The 18,877-nt window shown below is 44.0% G+C and overlaps 1 protein-coding gene across 1 annotated transcript; it reads right to left on the reverse strand.

The window, feature by feature from the left end:
- Positions 1-1,962: 1,962 nt before the first annotated feature.
- On the reverse strand, positions 1,963-11,588 carry LOC146008219 (keratin, type I cytoskeletal 19-like). The gene is made up of 8 exons (XM_083147293.1): positions 11,079-11,588; positions 10,535-10,617; positions 9,925-10,081; positions 6,766-6,927; positions 6,414-6,539; positions 6,113-6,333; positions 2,583-2,602; positions 1,963-2,063 (listed from the first exon to the last, which is right to left on the reverse strand). Exons 1-8 carry the CDS (start codon positions 11,586-11,588, stop codon positions 1,963-1,965), a joined length of 1,380 nt encoding a protein of 459 aa, XP_083003419.1.
- Positions 11,589-18,877: the final 7,289 nt, after the last annotated feature.

The following is an 18,877-nucleotide window of genomic DNA, read 5'->3' on the forward strand; positions in this document are numbered from 1 at the left end:
CTGATGTCACATGATGTCAACGCCCGCCCCCAATTCAGCGATCAGCGGGCAAGATAAAAGTCAGTGGGTGACTATAGAATAAAGTACCGATATTCACACATTAATACATATAGGGGGTTATTATGGTTGATAGCCCACCCTGTGAATGCTGGTACCACCCATCCACCCCCCTTGCACCCCGGGTTCACACGCAAGGCATGGAAATGGATGTTTTACATAAACATACATTCGCAGGCCAGGGGGGTAACCTCCCACATCTTTCAATGGTCGCTGATCATCAAAGATGAGGTGCGAGCACGCAAGTGACTCTCAGGTCACTTATATATGCATGCACATTTGAGAGGAATCCGGTGATATCAGCTTCCCGCCCCAGTAGGGTTACCAACTCATCCCTTTAATCCGGGACACATATTAATTACACAGGTTCTGTGGCTGGTTTTAAACTGCCACACCTCAAGACTCCATTTCACCTGGTTTTAAACTGCCACAGAACCTGTGTAATTAATATGTGTCCCGGATTAAAGGGATGAGTTGGTCACCCAACGCCCCAGGCACCCATGTCACCCGGTGATTTCCATGGAAACGCGGTACTTATGTAGTATCTGGGCATCCGATTTTGTGATTGTATGCCTTACCTTAAGGCATACAATCAGATGCGATGCAATTCGATTCGATGCGATTTTGCATAGGATTCAATGTTAAGAAGGTCCTGTTCATTTCCCCACTATCCAAGTGGGCATAGAGTTGATTTTATATAGCGTGGCGAGCGCAGCGAGCCACCGAGCCCGAAGCGTGGCGAGCGAAGCGACGCATATTTCTTTAAAAGTATTCTGTGTCCCCTCGCGGGGCGCGCTACGCTCGCCACGCTTCGGGCTCGGTGGCTCGCTACGCTCGCCACAGGTTTATATCCAACTCCATGCCCACTTGGATAGTGGGGAAAGGAAAAGGACCCCTTTTTCCCATTGAATTCCATGTTAAAATGGACTCAGACCATTTTAACATTGAATCCTATGGAAAAATCTTGACCATCGCATCGCATACGATTTGGTTGCATGCGATCCGATTTCTAAATCGGACGCCCAGATACTACATAAGTACCGGAAACGCCCAGCATTGTCATGGGAAGGCCCATGAAACGCTGGGCGTTCCCATAGGCGAGTACCCCCGCGTCACCCACCGACCGCAATGTTGGACATGGCCGCACACACGTGCATCTGCACATGCGCTGAAATGCGCCTGTGCATGTGCAGACACACCGTCAGACCCCTGAACGGACCTGAATAATGTCCATAGTATATGAATTCTCAATTTGTAAGTCTATTTGCTTTGTAATCCAATTTGACTGGACATTCCTCCATAAAACCCTGGGGGGGGGGTATTCAAATGTCAGTAAGTATTTGTCTGAATAACTGGGTTTTGAAATATGAAATATATGAAACAGTTGCACTTCTGTATAAAACATAAAAATGAATGTATTTGGCACAACCCATTAAGACCATTTATTGGCAAAACTTTGTTCCTGGATACACAAGGTAGCATTTGAACAGGCAATTTATACAGTACATCAATTTTAATGCTTATGGAACCTGTTGGAGTTGAACTACTACTGCATACTGTATTGCATATTCTCATTAAAGTAATGTGAACGATGTGAAGGTCCCCAGAGTACATTTTGTTTGTTCAATGTTGCATCATCCTGTTTTGTGCGCAGAACCTGGATGGTGATGTAAAAGTAAAGGTCTTGCCTCAGACAGTTGGTGGAGACTTGGGGTCAGATGTACCGTACTAAGCTTGAAAGTGATAAAATGGAGATTGATAAAGTAGCAGCCAATCAGCTACTATCTGTTATGCTATGTTTGAAAAAGTACAAATAGGAGCTGATTAGCTGGTGGTTTATCACTCTCCATTTTATTTATTTTCAAGGCTTAGTACATTTCTCTCTGTGTCTTTGACAGCATGGTCTTAAAATCTCCTCAAGGTGGTGGACGAAACTACTTTTCCGCCAACTTCCTCCTTTATAATGGCTTGTACTTTTGTGGTAGTGGTGGTTGTTGTGCTAGATCCTGAAAAAGGGATTTAATGATAAAACATTTTGGTAAATATTTGTAAAAATTTTCCTGTAATTTTTCATGTGCTAGATTGTTAGTATCTGTAGTAAATGCACGTTATGCAGTACACAAGGACATTTTTGCTGCTTAGTGTTATAAAGCTACTTTTTCAGGAGGCCCTTAACTAGTAGGCACTGCAGATTGGCACGAAACGGTGGGGCACTCTCCCATAACAAAGATTAACATAAGATCACTGCTAATGATCCCATTTATTTTTACTCCCTTCTATTAGAATGAATGACATATATTAAATTCCATCAATATGTCTGTTCCCACTTTATCTACCTGAATAGTGTTTTACATTAATATATTCAATATATTATATTGTGGCACATTATGTGACTGTTTTCTATGTGCTACTTACATGTTTTCTATGGCCTACTAAACATTTATACTTTTACACTATGGTGAATATATACTAAAACAAATCTTATGCTATCCCCTATTACTTATTTGCATGTGTATGTTCTTTACCTGATTTCAGTTCTCCTCCACTTCCAATGCCGATGCTGAAAGAACATAAAAACATATGTTATAATACTAAATGTAAACTAAACTTTCAGGTAATTGAATCAGTGGCAGCTTCTGCCTTTCTGGTAGCCTGGGACTGAAAGTCTGTGAATGTGTGCATGTGTGATTCCATTACGATTACAGATAAAGCAAACCATCTTCTAGGGACTGCATCAGTTGCAGCCACCAGAAGCAAGAAAAGGCTAATGCAATAGAAAGGAAATGGCTTCACAGTGGAAAATGCTTTTTACCAGCGCGCCGACCAAGTACTGAGGAAGGATCACACAGCACATATATTCATGCATATTATGATGCATGTAATATATAGGCATACCTCCCAACTGTCACGATTACAGCGGGACAGTCCCGATTTTCGGGTCCTGTCCCGCTGTCCCACCCGCAGCAGGCATTGTCCCGCTGCGGGGGTGGCAGTTGGGAGACCCCCCAATCTCATAGAATAGACGCTGTGCGCATGCGCACAGCGTCTATTCTCGTATGAAAATGAGGTCGCGGCTAATTAGCTTCGCCGCGCGAGTGTCCCTATTTCACCAACACAGAAGTTGGGAGGTATGTATAGGTTCTGGATCGCTGTTTGCATCAGGTGCGGCATGGCACCGGGAATCGGCATAAACGAGTGTAGTGTTAAGCCTGCCCCCTGTACTCCTATTGGCTGAAGGGCAGGCTTAACACTGCAATAGCTTATGCTTATTCGCGGGCAGGGCTGACAATCCCCGGGGGGATTGATCCAGCACATATATAACATGCATGATAACATGCATGTATATATGTGCTACAAAATTCCCCTGCACTACTTGGTCGCAGCTCCCTCAACTTTTTACTGATGGTAGTTCAATCTATCATTCGCAGTGAGACTGCCAGTCCAGCATGTTATGAGTGGAAACGGCTTCCAATGTGAAGCCACTGTCAGTCCACTCCACGTACTCACTGGAGACTCACTGGGGTTGGTGGATATTGTGGAGGGGATGCAGCTATGCAGCCCATAGGTAAAGTATGACAATGAAAGGAATACTGTAACTACAACACAACTACTCTAAGAATACCATATGTAAAATGTTATTTATGTTACATGACAACGTAGTTTGGATGGGGTTATAAACACTTTAAAGTCTGATTCAGCATGGATTGCATATGAAAAGCTGCTCGCAGCAACTTAGTATATGTGATCCATAACAATACAAAATACAAATGCATAATTTGGTGCATATCACTTCCTGTCTTCTTTTATGATTGCTTAAAACCATGATTGCATTGCTGTTCCAGCAATGTGACTGCAGCAGCCTGAGAAAGTGTCAGATTAGCAGTCACGGGACTGCTTGTGAGGCCGAGTCCCCCCTTGCCCAGGAAACAGTGGCAGCCCCAGAACCTGTGTAATTAATATGTCTCCAGTTTTAAAGGGATGAGGTGGCAACCCTACCCTCACCCTGTTCCTCCAAGCAAATGTTTCTGCGTGTCAATCAGGCAGAGGCATTCACATTATAGTTATACGATCGCAGGACCCACCCTGAACATAAGCAGAACAGGTCCCGTGCATGTGCAGTAACCTTAATATCAGTAATTGCTAGGGGATCGCTTATGTTACCCCTGCTGTAGTAGGCCCCTAGTCAGTTGCTATGCTAATAGTAAATTATATTTATATGTGCAATATGTAGCGCTTATCCTTATGCAAAAAAACTCTGATTTCACTATAAAGTAAGTTTGCGAGCTGGGCCGTCTTACCTTACCTGTCTGCTATTACCCAACCTCATTGCATGCAATCATTTTCAGCCAGAATCCACATAGTCACAGCCAATGTTAAAGAAGGGTGGTGTGCAGCGGTATAGCCAGTGTCGGACTGGGTCCTGAAGGGCCCACCGGGGAATGCAATGGTAGGGACCCAATTTAAGGGGTGTGGCCATTCTCCAGAGGGGTGTGGCCAGCCACCACAGAAGCTATCTAACCATTAGAGACTGCATAGTTGTGCTCCTTGATAAATATATAGTTCTAAACAATGAGTGCACTGTAGAAAATACACCATAGTCTTGTGCAGTATAAGTTAACATATGTAATATATAACTCGAGTGCACAGTCTGGAAACTGATTCCATTGAGTAGGAGGAGGTTGATACACACACAAACACACCCAGCTTTGGGGCCCACTGGGGGTTACTCCTGTATCCCTGTGTGCCAGTTTGACTCTGGTAAAACACACCGCCACTTTGAACACTGGTCATAGCATATTTATTGTACAGCTGTGCAGACTATACACAGCTGCACTCTGTGCATTAATTTGAGTGAGGTTCAGGGGTGAGAGGTGGAAGGAAGGAGTAAATGCAGGGGTGAGAGGTGGAAGGAGGGAGTGAGATTCAGGGGTGAGTGGTGGTGGAAGGAAGTAGTGAGATGCAGGGGTGAAAAGTGAAAGGAAGGAGTAAATGCAGGGGTGAGAGGTGGAAGGAGGGAGTGAGATGCAGGGGTGAGTGGTGGTGGAAGGAAGGAGTGAGATGCAGGGGTGAGTGGTGGTGGAAGGAAGGAGTGAGATGCAGGGGTGAGAGGTGGTGGAAGGAAGGAGTGAGATGCAGGGGTGAGAGGTGGAAGGAGGGAGTGAGATTCAGGGGTGAGTGGTGGTGGTGGAAGGAAGGAGTGAGATGAAGGGGTGAGAGGTGGAAGGAAGGAGTGAATGCAGGGGTGAGTGGTGGTGGAAGGAAGGAGTGAATGCAGGGGTGAGTGGTGGTGGAAGGAAGGAGTGAGATGCAGGGGTGAGTGGTGGAAGGAAGGAGTGAGATGAAGGGGTGAGAGGTGGAAGGAAGGAGTGAGATGCAGGGGTGAGTGGTGGTGGAAGGAAGGAGTGAGATGCAGGGGTGAGAGGTGGAAGGAAGGAGTGAATGCAGGGGTGAGTGGTGGTGGAAGGAAGGAGTGAGATGCAGGGGTGAGTGGTGGAAGGAAGGAGTGAGATGCAGGGGTGAAAGGTGGAAGGAAGGAGTGAGATGCAGGGGTGAGTGGTGGAAGGAAGGAGTGAGATGCAGGGGTGAGTGGTGGAAGGAAGGAGTGAGATGCAATGGTGAGAGATGTAATGAGACATTGAAAACTGCAGTGCTAAAGAGTGTTTCTGTGGGTAAGCAAGGAAAGGAAGAAGTAAGAGGAGCAGTGGTTGCATGTGAGATATTAAGGAAAGGTGAAATAAAACAGATATGGTGAAGAGGTGAATTGACACAGGGGTGATGGGGAACGCAGGTTGGATAAGTTTATATGATATAATATGGTTTCTTTTATGTTGTTTTGTGTTAAAAGGTATCAAAATTCCTAAAGTTTCTGGTGTTCTAGGTGTACCACAGAGCCTCAGTCATTCTATCAAATTTTCCATACCTCATACCCACTTGTACTACTGGTCACAGCTGAATCTAAGTAATCACAGCTGAATTGTATGGCGCAATTTAAACAACATATATAGCTGCTTACGGAAAGTTATGTAATAAAAGTTAGATGGAAACTGGTTCTTACCTTGCTCCGTCTCCTTCCAGAAGTTGATGGTAAGTGGCAATCTCCTGCTCCAGCCTGCTCTTGATGTCCAGTAGAGCTTGGTACTCCTGGCTTTGACGCTCAATGTCAGAGCGAAGGTTACTAATCTGTCCCTCAATGCCACCTATCATACCCTGTATTTGGTAGAGCTGGGCAGAATAACGTCCCTCTACTTCCGCTGATGCCGATTCCAGGCTGGCTCTCTGTGCAGAAAACAAGTCTGAGTTTAGCGGTTTCTTACTTTTATGTGTACTTGGACAACAAAATCCTCTTGGATACTTACAGCACTGAGTAGAGTCTGAAGTTCAATCTCTAGACCTTGATAACTGCGCCTTAGATCTGAACTTTCACTCTTGTTGGATTCTACTTGCTGTGTGCTGGTGACAACCTCATTCTGCAGTGATTCAACCTGACAAATTCATAGACAGAAGGAGTTACATCCACACTACTTATCAGCAATATTGCTAACATACTATCATGTAGTTTTAACATTTTTGAACTTCTAACCTTATTGTTACAGAGGATTCCAAACAAAATGTGGACTATAATTTATCAGGTGTTTCTTTTATTGCCATAGAGAGCACATTGAGTAGCTCCAATACATGTGAGGCACGTTCCACTGTGACATGAGTTACCTGACTTAAGTAGAAAGCTTCAGCCTCCTTTCTGTTCTTCTCGGCAATGTACTCATACTGTTCTCTGAGATCATTCAGAGTCTTGAGCATGTCCACACCAGGAGCAGCATCCAGTTCCACGTTGACTGTGCCGGCAGCTTGCTGTTTCTTCTCACTGACTTCCTACAAAAATAAAACCAAGAAATGAAGACATCAGACATACAAGTTAAAATTCGAAACTGTATATTCCATGATGCAAAACATGGAACTAAATATGGTTGGACTGTGCCATGTGTCAATCAATGCTTTTTAGCAGAAGGATATGTATAATTGAACTGAAGCCAGTAGTCGGGATGCCTATGGTCAGAAGACCAATGGCAACATCCCCATGCTGAGAATCCTGATGGTAAGCGGTAAATACACTTAATTCTCCCTGCCTCCTGCCTAATTTATGAACGGTCAGCATCGCTGACCGTTCTGCCGCCTGCAGCTATAGACTTCGATAGCTGAAGGCGGCGATGCCCTATGCCCACAGCAGGGACAGCGCTATCCCTGCTGCTGGCTCTGAGCTGTGCTGGGGATCTCGCGTGAGTAGCGAGATCCCACGCATGCGCAGTCCAGCCGGCCGGGGGGAAGCAGACAGCGCGTCAGTGTTAACTGACGCGCTGTCAGCTGGAGGAGGCATCGCCGGAGGGAGTTAGCGCTCCCCCGCTTCGGAAGACAAGATCTTAGTAGATCTTGTCGCTGTCCCCTCCTGCTTCGCTTCGCTACTGAGGAAGTGTTATAGCAGCGCTTTTAGCACCACTATAATAAATCTACCCCATAGTCGTTAGATTCAAAGTGACAATTAGTTCTAAAGCCCCATATACACTAAGCGATATTATTAACGATATTGCTCATTTATACACTAAATTATATTGCTCATTTTTGCCCTTCTGAGCGATATTTATAATATCTTTAGTGTGTACACTCAATTGCCCTTATTCTAATTCACTCGCAAAGGCATGTTCCTTCTCAAATGGACAAAATCCTGGGCACTGCAGGTGGGGCAGATGTAACATGTATGAAGAGAGTTAGATTTGGGTGAGTTATTTTGTTTCTGTGCAGGGTAAATACTGTCTGCTTTATTTTTACACTGCAATATAGATCTCACTGGAAATAAAACCCCACCCAAATCTAATTCTCTCTGCACAAGTTACATCTGCCCCACCTGCAGTGCACATGGTTTTGTCCATTTGAGAAGGAATTTGCCTTTGCGAGTTAAATAGAATAAGGGCCAATATCTTTACTGCCCCCTTCATCTGTGCTGTATGCCCAATGTTGACTATATCATCAACAATGCATGCTAGCAGTGGGGACCGAGTGATGTCACTGAATGATATCATTAACGATATCAGATATCATATTGTATCGTAGAGGCAATCAGCTAGTGTGTATGGGGCTTAAGGCAATATCAGCCTGTGATCATCTTAAAAGTTATCGAATAATTCTCCAGGCACACTTAACAGATATGACAGCAAACATGCTGGTATCTTATCAGCATTGAAAAGAAAAGTTTACATGGTGTAAATATGCACACAGTTTTTTGTTGAATGCCATGAAAGCAAGACTGATGGATCTGGGCTTATGCAGATTTGTTCAAATTGAACTAAGGACTAAAGTGATAGGTAATGGGGAGTGAGGTGCAGTCTAAAGCCTGCTGTGTACAGTGAGAGCATGTTTGCAGAATTGTACAGAGATACAGACCTTCTTTTCAAAACCATAGCAATTTTGGGTGTTTGGGGGGCTGATGCACACTGATTATAATGACTTACATAAGAGAAATCTAGCTCTGAGTGGCACTTTGCTAATTCACATGATTCTAATTCAATTTGTAATTCAAATTCAAATCTAGCTCTGAGTGGCACTGTGATAATTCAATTCACAACTTGATGATCAACAGGATGTAATGTCATTGAGTACTGGCTGGACAAATGTCATACTGCTCTACATTATCATCAACATCACTGTCCATTTGTAAGGTGCAACAAAAGTATGCAGCACCTGGCAGTCACAATGGTAAAGCATACAGAATACAAAGCCAGTGTATATGATGTTGTCAGAGGAGGTCTAGACATCAGCACAAATGAATAGCCTTTCATTTGTGGGCACCAGTACAAGTTTTGGTCTTATAGCCACTAGATTTAAAAAAAAAACCCACCCCCCCCACCCCCACCCATACCCAATCCTCTTCAGCAGCCCTTCTTGGATGGATGCTAATGCATTTGCAGCCGTGCACATGAGGGAAATCCATTCTGAATCACTCACCATCGAATGGCTTTCCCCTTTGTTCACAGTGCTGAGTAAGTCTAGACTTACTCAGTGCTGCGAAGGTCATGGTGATGTCAACGGACCTCCCTCTCAATGTCCGGGGAACACCTGTGCTTTCAGGCGCACTCCAAGAAAAATCTGCATAACCGCTCCCAAACGGACGCAGGGTGTCAATTACCCTGCAAATAGCCAGCAAAGGTTAGCCTTCACTGGCTGTCATTGTATGGATGGCTCACGCATATGCATAGCATTGTTTGCTCCGTACTTGCCTACATTTTAACACAGTAAAAGCCCAGAGATAAGTAGGTGGGTGGTTATGGGGGCAGGGCCAGATCACTTGCGTCATTAGACCACACCCCCCATGGTAAAATGCCACGATTCGTCCAAATTTGACAGAATGCAGCATTAGGGTATATTTCCCCCTTATTCTACCAACTTCACCAGGAAGGTAGATGAGAATCGCCAACTCTTCCTGTGGTGCGGGACCTACTGCAAAAATTGTGTGTCTCCTGCAGTGTCCACTACAGACTTTAGCAGCCAATGTTAAGGGGTGTATACATGATGCAATTTTGTGAGACGCTTTCCTGTGAACAAAAAAATATTTTTTTCTAAAACAAATTATGTGAATTTGATTGCTTTTTGTTTTAAAAGGACTATTTTGGGATCTTTTAGTAATGTTTTGAATTGGAGAAATTATTCAGATCTGCTTTGCAAGTAACAGGGCCTTTGTGCACCATTAAAGTATTTCTGTTGCTTACCTCAGTTGCTTAGCACTATACTTTGAGGTCAAATCAAGGTCACATTTATACAATTGGAAATTATTGTTGGATACAAATATTTTTCTTTAGGCCTCTGTGTATCTTTTCTCACCTCTTCGTGGTTCTTCTTCAGGTAAACTAGTTCTTCCTTGATGCTTTCGATTTGAAGTTCTAGATCTGATCTAGTCATCGTCAGTTCATCCAGGACGCGTTTAAGGCCACCAATATCATTTTCCACGCTCTGGCGCAGGGAAAGTTCATTCTCAAACCTGAGAAAAAGGGAAGATGGGGTTGAACACATAGATAGCTATTAGAAAACACTTTAATAGCTGCTTCTATTTACTCGTGTTCAATATTTAATATGAAAAAGCAAAATGTATACATATTTCTGCTTTCCTCATTCAATTATATTTAAGGTAGTATACTGTTTGACCCATGGCAATAAGATAAAAGTCAGCATAGATTATCTATAAAGGTATTAGAGATTTAGGGGTAGATTTATTAAGTTTGGTGAGGTGATAAAATATCTGGTCTTTATCACCGACCAATCAGCTCCTACCTGACATTTTTCAAACCAAGCCTGTAACTTCACAGTTAGGAATTGATTGGCCAGTGATAATGTACCAGCCACATTATCACTTCACCGAGCTTAATAAATCTACCCCTTAGTAACAGTATCTGTCAGCTAGTTTTGCAGAATGCTATATATTGTATACACTTACTTAAGCCTGAAGTCATCAGCAGCCAGCCTGGCATTATCAATCTCCAGAATCAGTTTAGAGTTGTTGATTGTTGACGCAAAGATCTTGAAATGAAGCATTAAAGAACATTAGAAAATTCACAGCCCAATAGATTAGAACAATGTGCCTTAGTTTTTGCTGATTGTCCTATATAACGTTATCAAAAAAGTTTTAGTGGCATAGTTTCACAGTTATGGCTAATTTTAAATCTAAATTAATCATCTGTATGGCTTATATCTGGAAATCTGACCTACCACAAATGTCAAGAAGTAGCTACTAAACCACTTTAGTCAAATTAGTTGGCACCTTGTACACTCACTGATAACTGAAAGGATTGCAGCATACAGAAAAATAGCTGAAACAAAGTATACCAGAAAAAGTATATCATCACTAGTATAAGGCAATCTTACATTGTTCAGTATATTGTCATTTTCTGATTAAAAAATTCAAAAGAAGCATTTGCCTGTCAACTACATGTTTACGAATATTGCTTTAATACTTTGTTGATGGTTCTAGATATCCATACCTTATCACGCAGCTCATCAATGGAAGCATATACGCTACCAAAGTTCTGCTCACTGATTTTTGTGGATCCTTGCTTTGCATACCAGTCACGAATCTTAATCTCCAAATCATTATTTGCCTCCTCTAAGGACCGCACTTTTTCAAGGTAGTTAGCAAGACGGTCATTTAGGTTTTGCATGGTGTGCTTCTCATTTCCAGAGAGCAATCCATCTCCACCACCACCAGAACTGAAGCTGGTTTTCAAAGATGATCCTCCACCAAAACCTGAACCTCCACCAAAGCCTGCTCCTCCACCAAAGCCTGCTCCTCCACCAAAGCCTGCTCCGCCACCAAACCCTGCTCCTCCACCAAACCCAGAGCTGAAACCACGTGCTGAGCCACTGGACATGGAAATGCTGGAGCCTCCATATCCACCGCCATGGACACTAGCTGCTCTGTAGATACCATCAGAAAGCCTAGAGGTGACACCAACACTTCCCCTAGAAGAGTTCTGACTGAAGTTGTAGCTCATTGTGACAAGTGATGGTTACCACAAATAACTAAAAAGCAGGTTCCTACACAACTCGTCCCAGGAGTCAGGAGTGCAAGTAACCTTGGTGCTTGGACTTTCTTTTATACTGTTAAAGGAGAGGTGTGTCTTTCCAAGGGGATAATGTTTTGTGACCAGCTCCATATATCTAAGAATAGAAGTCATGTCAGGTTCTTATTGGTCACTAACAGTTTCAAACATGGTTATTTCAATTCTTGCTTTCTTGCCTTAGGACAAACACATTTAAGATCTCTTGTCAGATTTGTTTCAGAAACATTCCCAAAAGGAGTGAGATGAACTCGCTGTTCGCATTCTTTTAAAGTAATTTGAACTTCTTTCTTATTTTCTTGTTCATTTATCTTACAGAGTAAGTCTCAATAATTTCCCCCCTGGGTACTATTTGGCAGCCCATTTGTGTTATTTGTACAGTATTCCCAATATTTGCAAAGCAATACATTTGTAAAGAAAATAATTGCAATTAAAATATTTACGCACTATACAAAGAATAAGGGATAGATGTACTAAGCCTAAAAGTAATAAAGCAGAGAGAGATAAAGTATCAACTAATCAGTCCCTAACTGCCTTGTTACAGGCTTATGGGGTATTCAATTCCACACCTTTTGCTTTTTTAGGTAGAATTTCAATACGTCCTATTTAATTGCAGTGCAGTTTTTAACCTAGGTCGAAAAACACATGGATCTGTGAATTACTTGTCAACGAAAACAATTTAATTGACAATTAAATTATAGTACACAAACGCTTTAAAAAAAAAATATATATATATATATATATATATGTAGAAAAGTGGAATAAGGTGGATCCAATCAGCGCTAATTTGTGGTTAGCTAGCACCAGTCAGAAACAAAGGATATGAGCACCCTTTTAAAATAGACACTAAAAGTTCCAAGTTTGAACTGCAGCTTCCTCCAAAGTAATTCCTGGGACTCACAGGAACAAGCGATAATCTGTACAAAAAGAAAAACAGGAGGAGCGCTCCATAATGTAAAACCAGATATGATTTAATAGATATAAAATATCCACGGTACAGTCAATCAGTACTCGTACCGTTTTAAAAACAGCAGTGGGCTGGTTACCACATGATGTATATATAACAAGCCAGGCAAGCCTCCTACCACCATCCGGGGCAACTGCAGCACGACACGGAACCTCACCGAACACTCTGTGAGGGAAGCGGTGTACCGACAGGCTGGAGAGGATCAGATGCGGCAGGGGATTCCCGACAGACACAGAGCTCGCCGTCACCAAGGCCCGCCCTAACGCGTTTCGTAATCCACTTCGTCAGAGGGCGTGCCTGGTGACCGGCAGCTCCAGACTAAAAAGGACACAGTAACCAATGAGAACAGAGTATGCACGTATCTGCAACAGCACATACGATACTGGTCTTACAAAGAAATGACCGCACATGATATACATAATAAACGTACAGGTGTAAAAGAGAACTATCGTATCTAGTTTTCAACTAGATTATAGCTTAAAAGCACATTTCTTTAAAAGCAGGTAATATGCGCAATCCAGTGTTGTCCAACTTAAAACAGAGAAAGGCTTTTTTTTGGATATGGGGAATTTTTTTCCGACAGCCTCTAGGTCGGCAGTTAATAGAAAAATTATATATATGTGAAATTAGATAAGTCGACACAGCAGAAGGTAGATCTCCACTGTCATCACATAGTGTCCAGAGAGACAAAAATATCAAAATATAGGTCTGTCGGAAACAAATTGCCCATATCCCAAAAAAAGCCTTTCTCTGTTTTAAGTTGGACAACACTGGATTGCGCATATTACCTGCTTTTAAAGAAATGTGCTTTTAAGCTATAATCTAGTTGAAAACTAGATACGATAGTTCTCTTTTACACCTGTACGTTTATTATGTATATCATGTGCGGTCATTTCTTTGTAAGACCAGTATCGTATGTGCTGTTGCAGATACGTGCATACTCTGTTCTCATTGGTTACTGTGTCCTTTTTAGTCTGGAGCTGCCGGTCACCAGGCACGCCCTCTGACGAAGTGGATTACGAAACGCGTTAGGGCGGGCCTTGGTGACGGCGAGCTCTGTGTCTGTCGGGAATCCCCTGCCGCATCTGATCCTCTCCAGCCTGTCGGTACACCGCTTCCCTCACAGAGTGTTCGGTGAGGTTCCGTGTCGTGCTGCAGTTGCCCCGGATGGTGGTAGGAGGCTTGCCTGGCTTGTTATATATATATCATGTGGTAACCAGCCCACTGCTGTTTTTAAAACGGTACGAGTACTGATTGACTGTACCGTGGATATTTTATATCTATTAAATCATATCTGGTTTTACACTATGGAGCGCTCCTCCTGTGTTTCTTTTTGTACATATATATATATATGACAGCAGGTAGTGGACCAACGGCGCTGACAGGTGCAACTACTCCAGCCAATTTAGAAGAACTTGGTAATCAGGTTGATTTAGCAAGTCAGCACTAAATCCAATTTTTAGGACTGCAGCCTCCTCCAAACTCCCTGGACTCTGGGAGTAAGCAATGGATCTGTCAAAAAAGAGGACAGGAGGGGCGCTCCATAGTGCATAAATGACAGTTTTATTAAAATGATCATAAAACCACTTTCAAAAAAAGAGACAAACAATTGCTTGTACCATAAAAAAGAACGCTGTGGGCTGGGTACCACAAGGCTTTTGTATATACAACACGACCCGGCAAACTCCTACCAGCCGTCCGGAGCACTATCGCCAACCAGGATCACCCACTGGGAACACCGATGGTGAGAACAGCGTGTCGTTGGAAGCCGTAGGAACAGAGGCATGCAGGGGAGCCGGGTACACACACAGCAGACGTCATAGGCCTCACCCTAACTAGTTTTGTAGTAAAACTTCGTCCTCTATATATGGGATATCGATCAGGCGGCACTCCCGGAATTTGGTGAAAGCAAAATGTGGTTTATTTTTAAAAAATAAACCACATTTTGCTTTCACCAAATTCCGGGAGTGCCGCCTGATCGATATCCCATGCATACAGGGACCCGAGAGGAAGGCATTGGGTAATTATTGCAAGCTATTTATTGTGGAGTGCCGGGCGATACTGGAAATATATATATACTGTATATATATATATATATATATATAGTACTTGTGCAGTCCCCGGCACTCCTAATACCCCCACCTTGGGGGTTTCCTGCCCCGTTGCCTTCCCTGGAAGGTAGCACCTCCTTGCAGATATAGACAAAGTAACGGGCGGCACTCGGAGACTTTCAGAATACGTGAAACAGTGAAGCTTTTTATCTACATGGTCGCGGGGGGGCGCTGTGCATATGGGGGCGCTATAGTAATCCCCCCGCACCCCATCCCCCGCAGGCTTACCTGTGCGCGCGTCCCGGCTCCCCTCCTGGCTTCAATCAATGGAGACGGACCACGATAAAATGGCCGCCCCACAAAGCAGACTGTTCTCTGAAACTGTCTGCGGTATGGGGGCGGCCATTTTATCGTGGTCCGTCTGCATAGAATTAATTGAAGCCAGGAGGGGATCCGGGACACGCGGACAGGTAAGCATGCGGCAATGGGGGGGAGGAGGCAGGGGGGGCACGGGCGGCCAGGCAGGGGGGCACGGGCGGCCGGGTGGACGGACTGGCAGGGAGAGGGGGGGCGCCCCCCCATTAACGGCGGGGGGGGCGCCCCAAACAAAGCTACGCCACTGTGTATATATATATATATATATATATATATATATATCGCACTTACATCCAAAAGTACACATCCACTGGGGTGTCATCCAGAACAATGCAGTCCAGAATTTATAGAAAAAATTGGGAAGCACTATCCAGTTTGAATAATAAGAAAAAAAACAGCTGTGGATTTTAATGGAAAATGCAACAAAATTATCCAATAATACTCAACATCACGTTTCTGTCCACTGGGGACCGTCATCAGGAGTTGGAGCTGCATAGTCAATACAATACAATCGGCACAGCAGAACCAGGCAGCATTTCCTACATGCTGCAGGAAATGCTGCCTGGTTCTGCTGTGCCGATTTCAAAACTTATTGTTGTTATTTTTTATAATTCTTTATTAATTTATACATTTTTTATTGTTTATTAAAGAATAGTTTTTTAAGTAGTGAATGGTATTGGCACCTTAATATCTGTAAATATAACCATTTAGCGCGGTGTACACCCTCCTTTTGCTCTTTTTCTATATACGGGTGTGACAACCCGTTTATAGTACACTGCAGCTTGGCCAAATAACTCATTCTATTGCGCCTCGGTTGATAATTTGGTATCTCCAACCCTGTTAAGTTTTCACAGGAGTCTGGGAGCAGGCTTTGAAAGAGAGTGGAGCCAAATACAGCCCCTCAGGTCCAGCGGCAGCTGTAAGTCATGCATAACTGCTGTTCCCTGTGGACTTGAAGCCAGCACATGTTACATTCATCCCTGCATATTTTTATGGGGTGAAATAGATTATAAGTATATATGCATACACATATATACACATATATGCATATGCATGCATATACACATATATGAACACGCGCATGAAACAATGTAAATGAAAAAGATAAAATTTATTTAAACATATATTCACTGGCCAGTGATACTTTACAATAAAAAGACAAACATACACATTTAGGAGGTTATTCTGATTGGTGCGGCCAAACGTGCGTACGTTCCATATTAGCGTACGCTCTCCGTACGCGGCCGTTGAGGTTAAGTCCACCCACAAATCAGCCGCATACGTACGGCCAGAAACAACGTCGAAGGGGAGTGGCGTACAATTGAGCGTACGCCAACGTACACGGACGGATCAGCCCTTAGACTCCGACAACTGGCGTACAACAGAGCGTACGCCACCGTTTACGGACGTCTCTCGTCCGTCTTCCCGCCGACTTCTTGCGGAAATCTGAGCGTACGCCAGCTTGCACGGACGGGTCGCTATTGTTTTCAATGGAAAACTCAGCTTATGTCACCGCTCGTGAGAGTGAGCGTACGTCCGTGTACGCTGGCATACCCTTCACATGTATGGACCTGCAAATCTTGCCTTTCAACTATAATTAAGAAAATTAATTAATTGATTGAATTAATTAATGTGCAAAATAGTGGGCATGGGCTTAAAACATTGCTGAAACATCCTTTGTAGGTGTTAGATGTGGTTTATGTTATTGTATCATAAATACAAAACCTATGTTTGTATTAGGGTGAACACGTTGACACATGTCGACTTGTGTAGATTGAGTGTGCTACTGTGTAAAGTCTATGAAAGCACGTAGTGAATGTGTATAACTGTTTAACAAATACCTACCTTAGCATATATAAGCAGGTCTTAAAAAGATTCTTACCTTAAATTAAACAAACCTTTAAATGTAGAGAAGTATAGAAAGATAAGCTTCCAATGTGTTTGAGTGCTGTGTGTGGCTTGCAGGTAGTGAAATCATGGTTTGGACTTAATAGACTGCAGCATTGCTTATTACATTCAGGTGTATGTGTTTGAGTAGTAATCAGCGTTAATTAGCAAACCCAGGCGCACGCAGGCATGCGGTATCTGTAGGGGTGGTCTGAGCTGGCGGTTGGCGGCCGCCTGTTTTGTGTCCGAAATGAACGGTGCTTTAGCCGATCGTGCGGTAGTAGCACCGTTCATTTTTGGTGCACACCCCCGTGTACGCCCATATTTACGCCCATTTTCCCTCATTATTTCGGCCGCTCCCCTCATCACGCCCCTATGCCGCCCCCAATGCCCGTACTCTCGCGTACAGGTTTTTTCGCACGGAGAGACCCATCCGTAAGCGTTGCGGAGTGTTCGAGCCTGCGCATTGGCGATTGTACGCATGCGCAGATCATGAAAAACCCCGGAACGTACGCGTACGGCCCGGCCGCACCAACCAGAATAAGGTCCTTAGTGCCTAGTATTTATATTAAAAAGACTGGCCGATAATCGGCAAATGAATGGCTCTCCTGGGAAGATTATGTCCAGTTGTTATTATTGTTGGACCAGTATGTAAAAGTGCTTCTTTAAAACACCAATCGGTGTATGAGAAGGAAGATTTTATTAACTGTCCACTGTCTGGCCAGACAATATAAACACCAATGTTGGGCGAGAAGAAAAAACAGTCCCAGTGGTCCCAAACTGCTGGTTGTCCAGCCACTGTTAAATGCAGTGCTGGTTAGAGGTGTAACCGTCAGGGACGTGCAGTCAGGGGAGGCAGGGGAGGCAGTGCTTCCCCTGTCAATTTGTTTTAAAATAATACAAAGAATATACCTATGAAACATATTCTGTGTCATAAGTATTTTCTTTATATTATAGTTATTATACTATATATTATAGTTTGAATTATTTAACCTAGTTTCGGAGGCACGATGAGCGTGCCTCCCACACAGAACTGCAAGGGGATGAAGCGGGGGGCGGGGCTTTGGGCAGGGCTAAGCAGTGGTCTAAAAAATCCATTAAAAATAACACTAAAAGCGGCACTTCTAGAAGTGCCTAATTGACAGGGGCTGCTGTGATTGGACAGCAGATCCAGCTGCTGTCCAATCACAGCAGCCCCTGTCATGTAAGCCGACAGTGCCGCGTTTGCTCCCTACGCTGTGACCTGTGCCACTGCCGGCTCCCGAGTCCCGGTTCTCTGCCTGTGTGGCTGCTGCTCCCCTCTCCCATTTTTTTCGGGGGGGGGGGGGGGGGTTACAGCGGGCGGGGACGGAGGTTTGCGGCAGGGGACGGGTGCTGGCTGCTGCTGCTGGAGGAGGGGGGCAGCGGGTGTCGGCGGCAGCCAGGAGGGGGGGTTTGCGGTGCGGTGGTGGCTGTGGCAGTGCCTCTCCGTTCACAGCCACCACCGCACGTCACTGGTAACCGTACTTGCTTTTATGCAGGCAGCCTTGGGGTCATATTATGGAGCTCCAGAAAAAATGGTGGAGGTAGTATGTAACGTTGTATGACACGTTTCTCCGACTCCTGTATGGTATCAGCGGCTTCCTCAGAACCGTATACACGTGGGGGACAATATCCGAATTTATTGCCCTTGAAATCCCCCCCTAGTGTATTTATTGGTATATATTAATTTATCACTAATCTGTGAAATAATAACTTATTTTGGCTAAACAGGGTAAGCGCCGTTTTTTTTTAACTCTAGTTTATGGGGTGAGGTGTAGTCGACCAATGGTTAGTATACCGATATCAGAATCCTGACTGGTCGTACTCAAACACGGGGGCAAGCACAAAGAAGCCACAGGTTCTATTCTCCCTCTATGGGAGCTGTGGATCCCCACAAGGGACAACAGCCCCAGTAAGTCAGG

This window comes from Crinia signifera, chromosome 6 (genome assembly GCF_055691185.1).
Source record: "Crinia signifera chromosome 6, ASM5569118v1, whole genome shotgun sequence".
Lineage (NCBI taxonomy): Eukaryota > Metazoa > Chordata > Amphibia > Anura > Myobatrachidae > Crinia > Crinia signifera.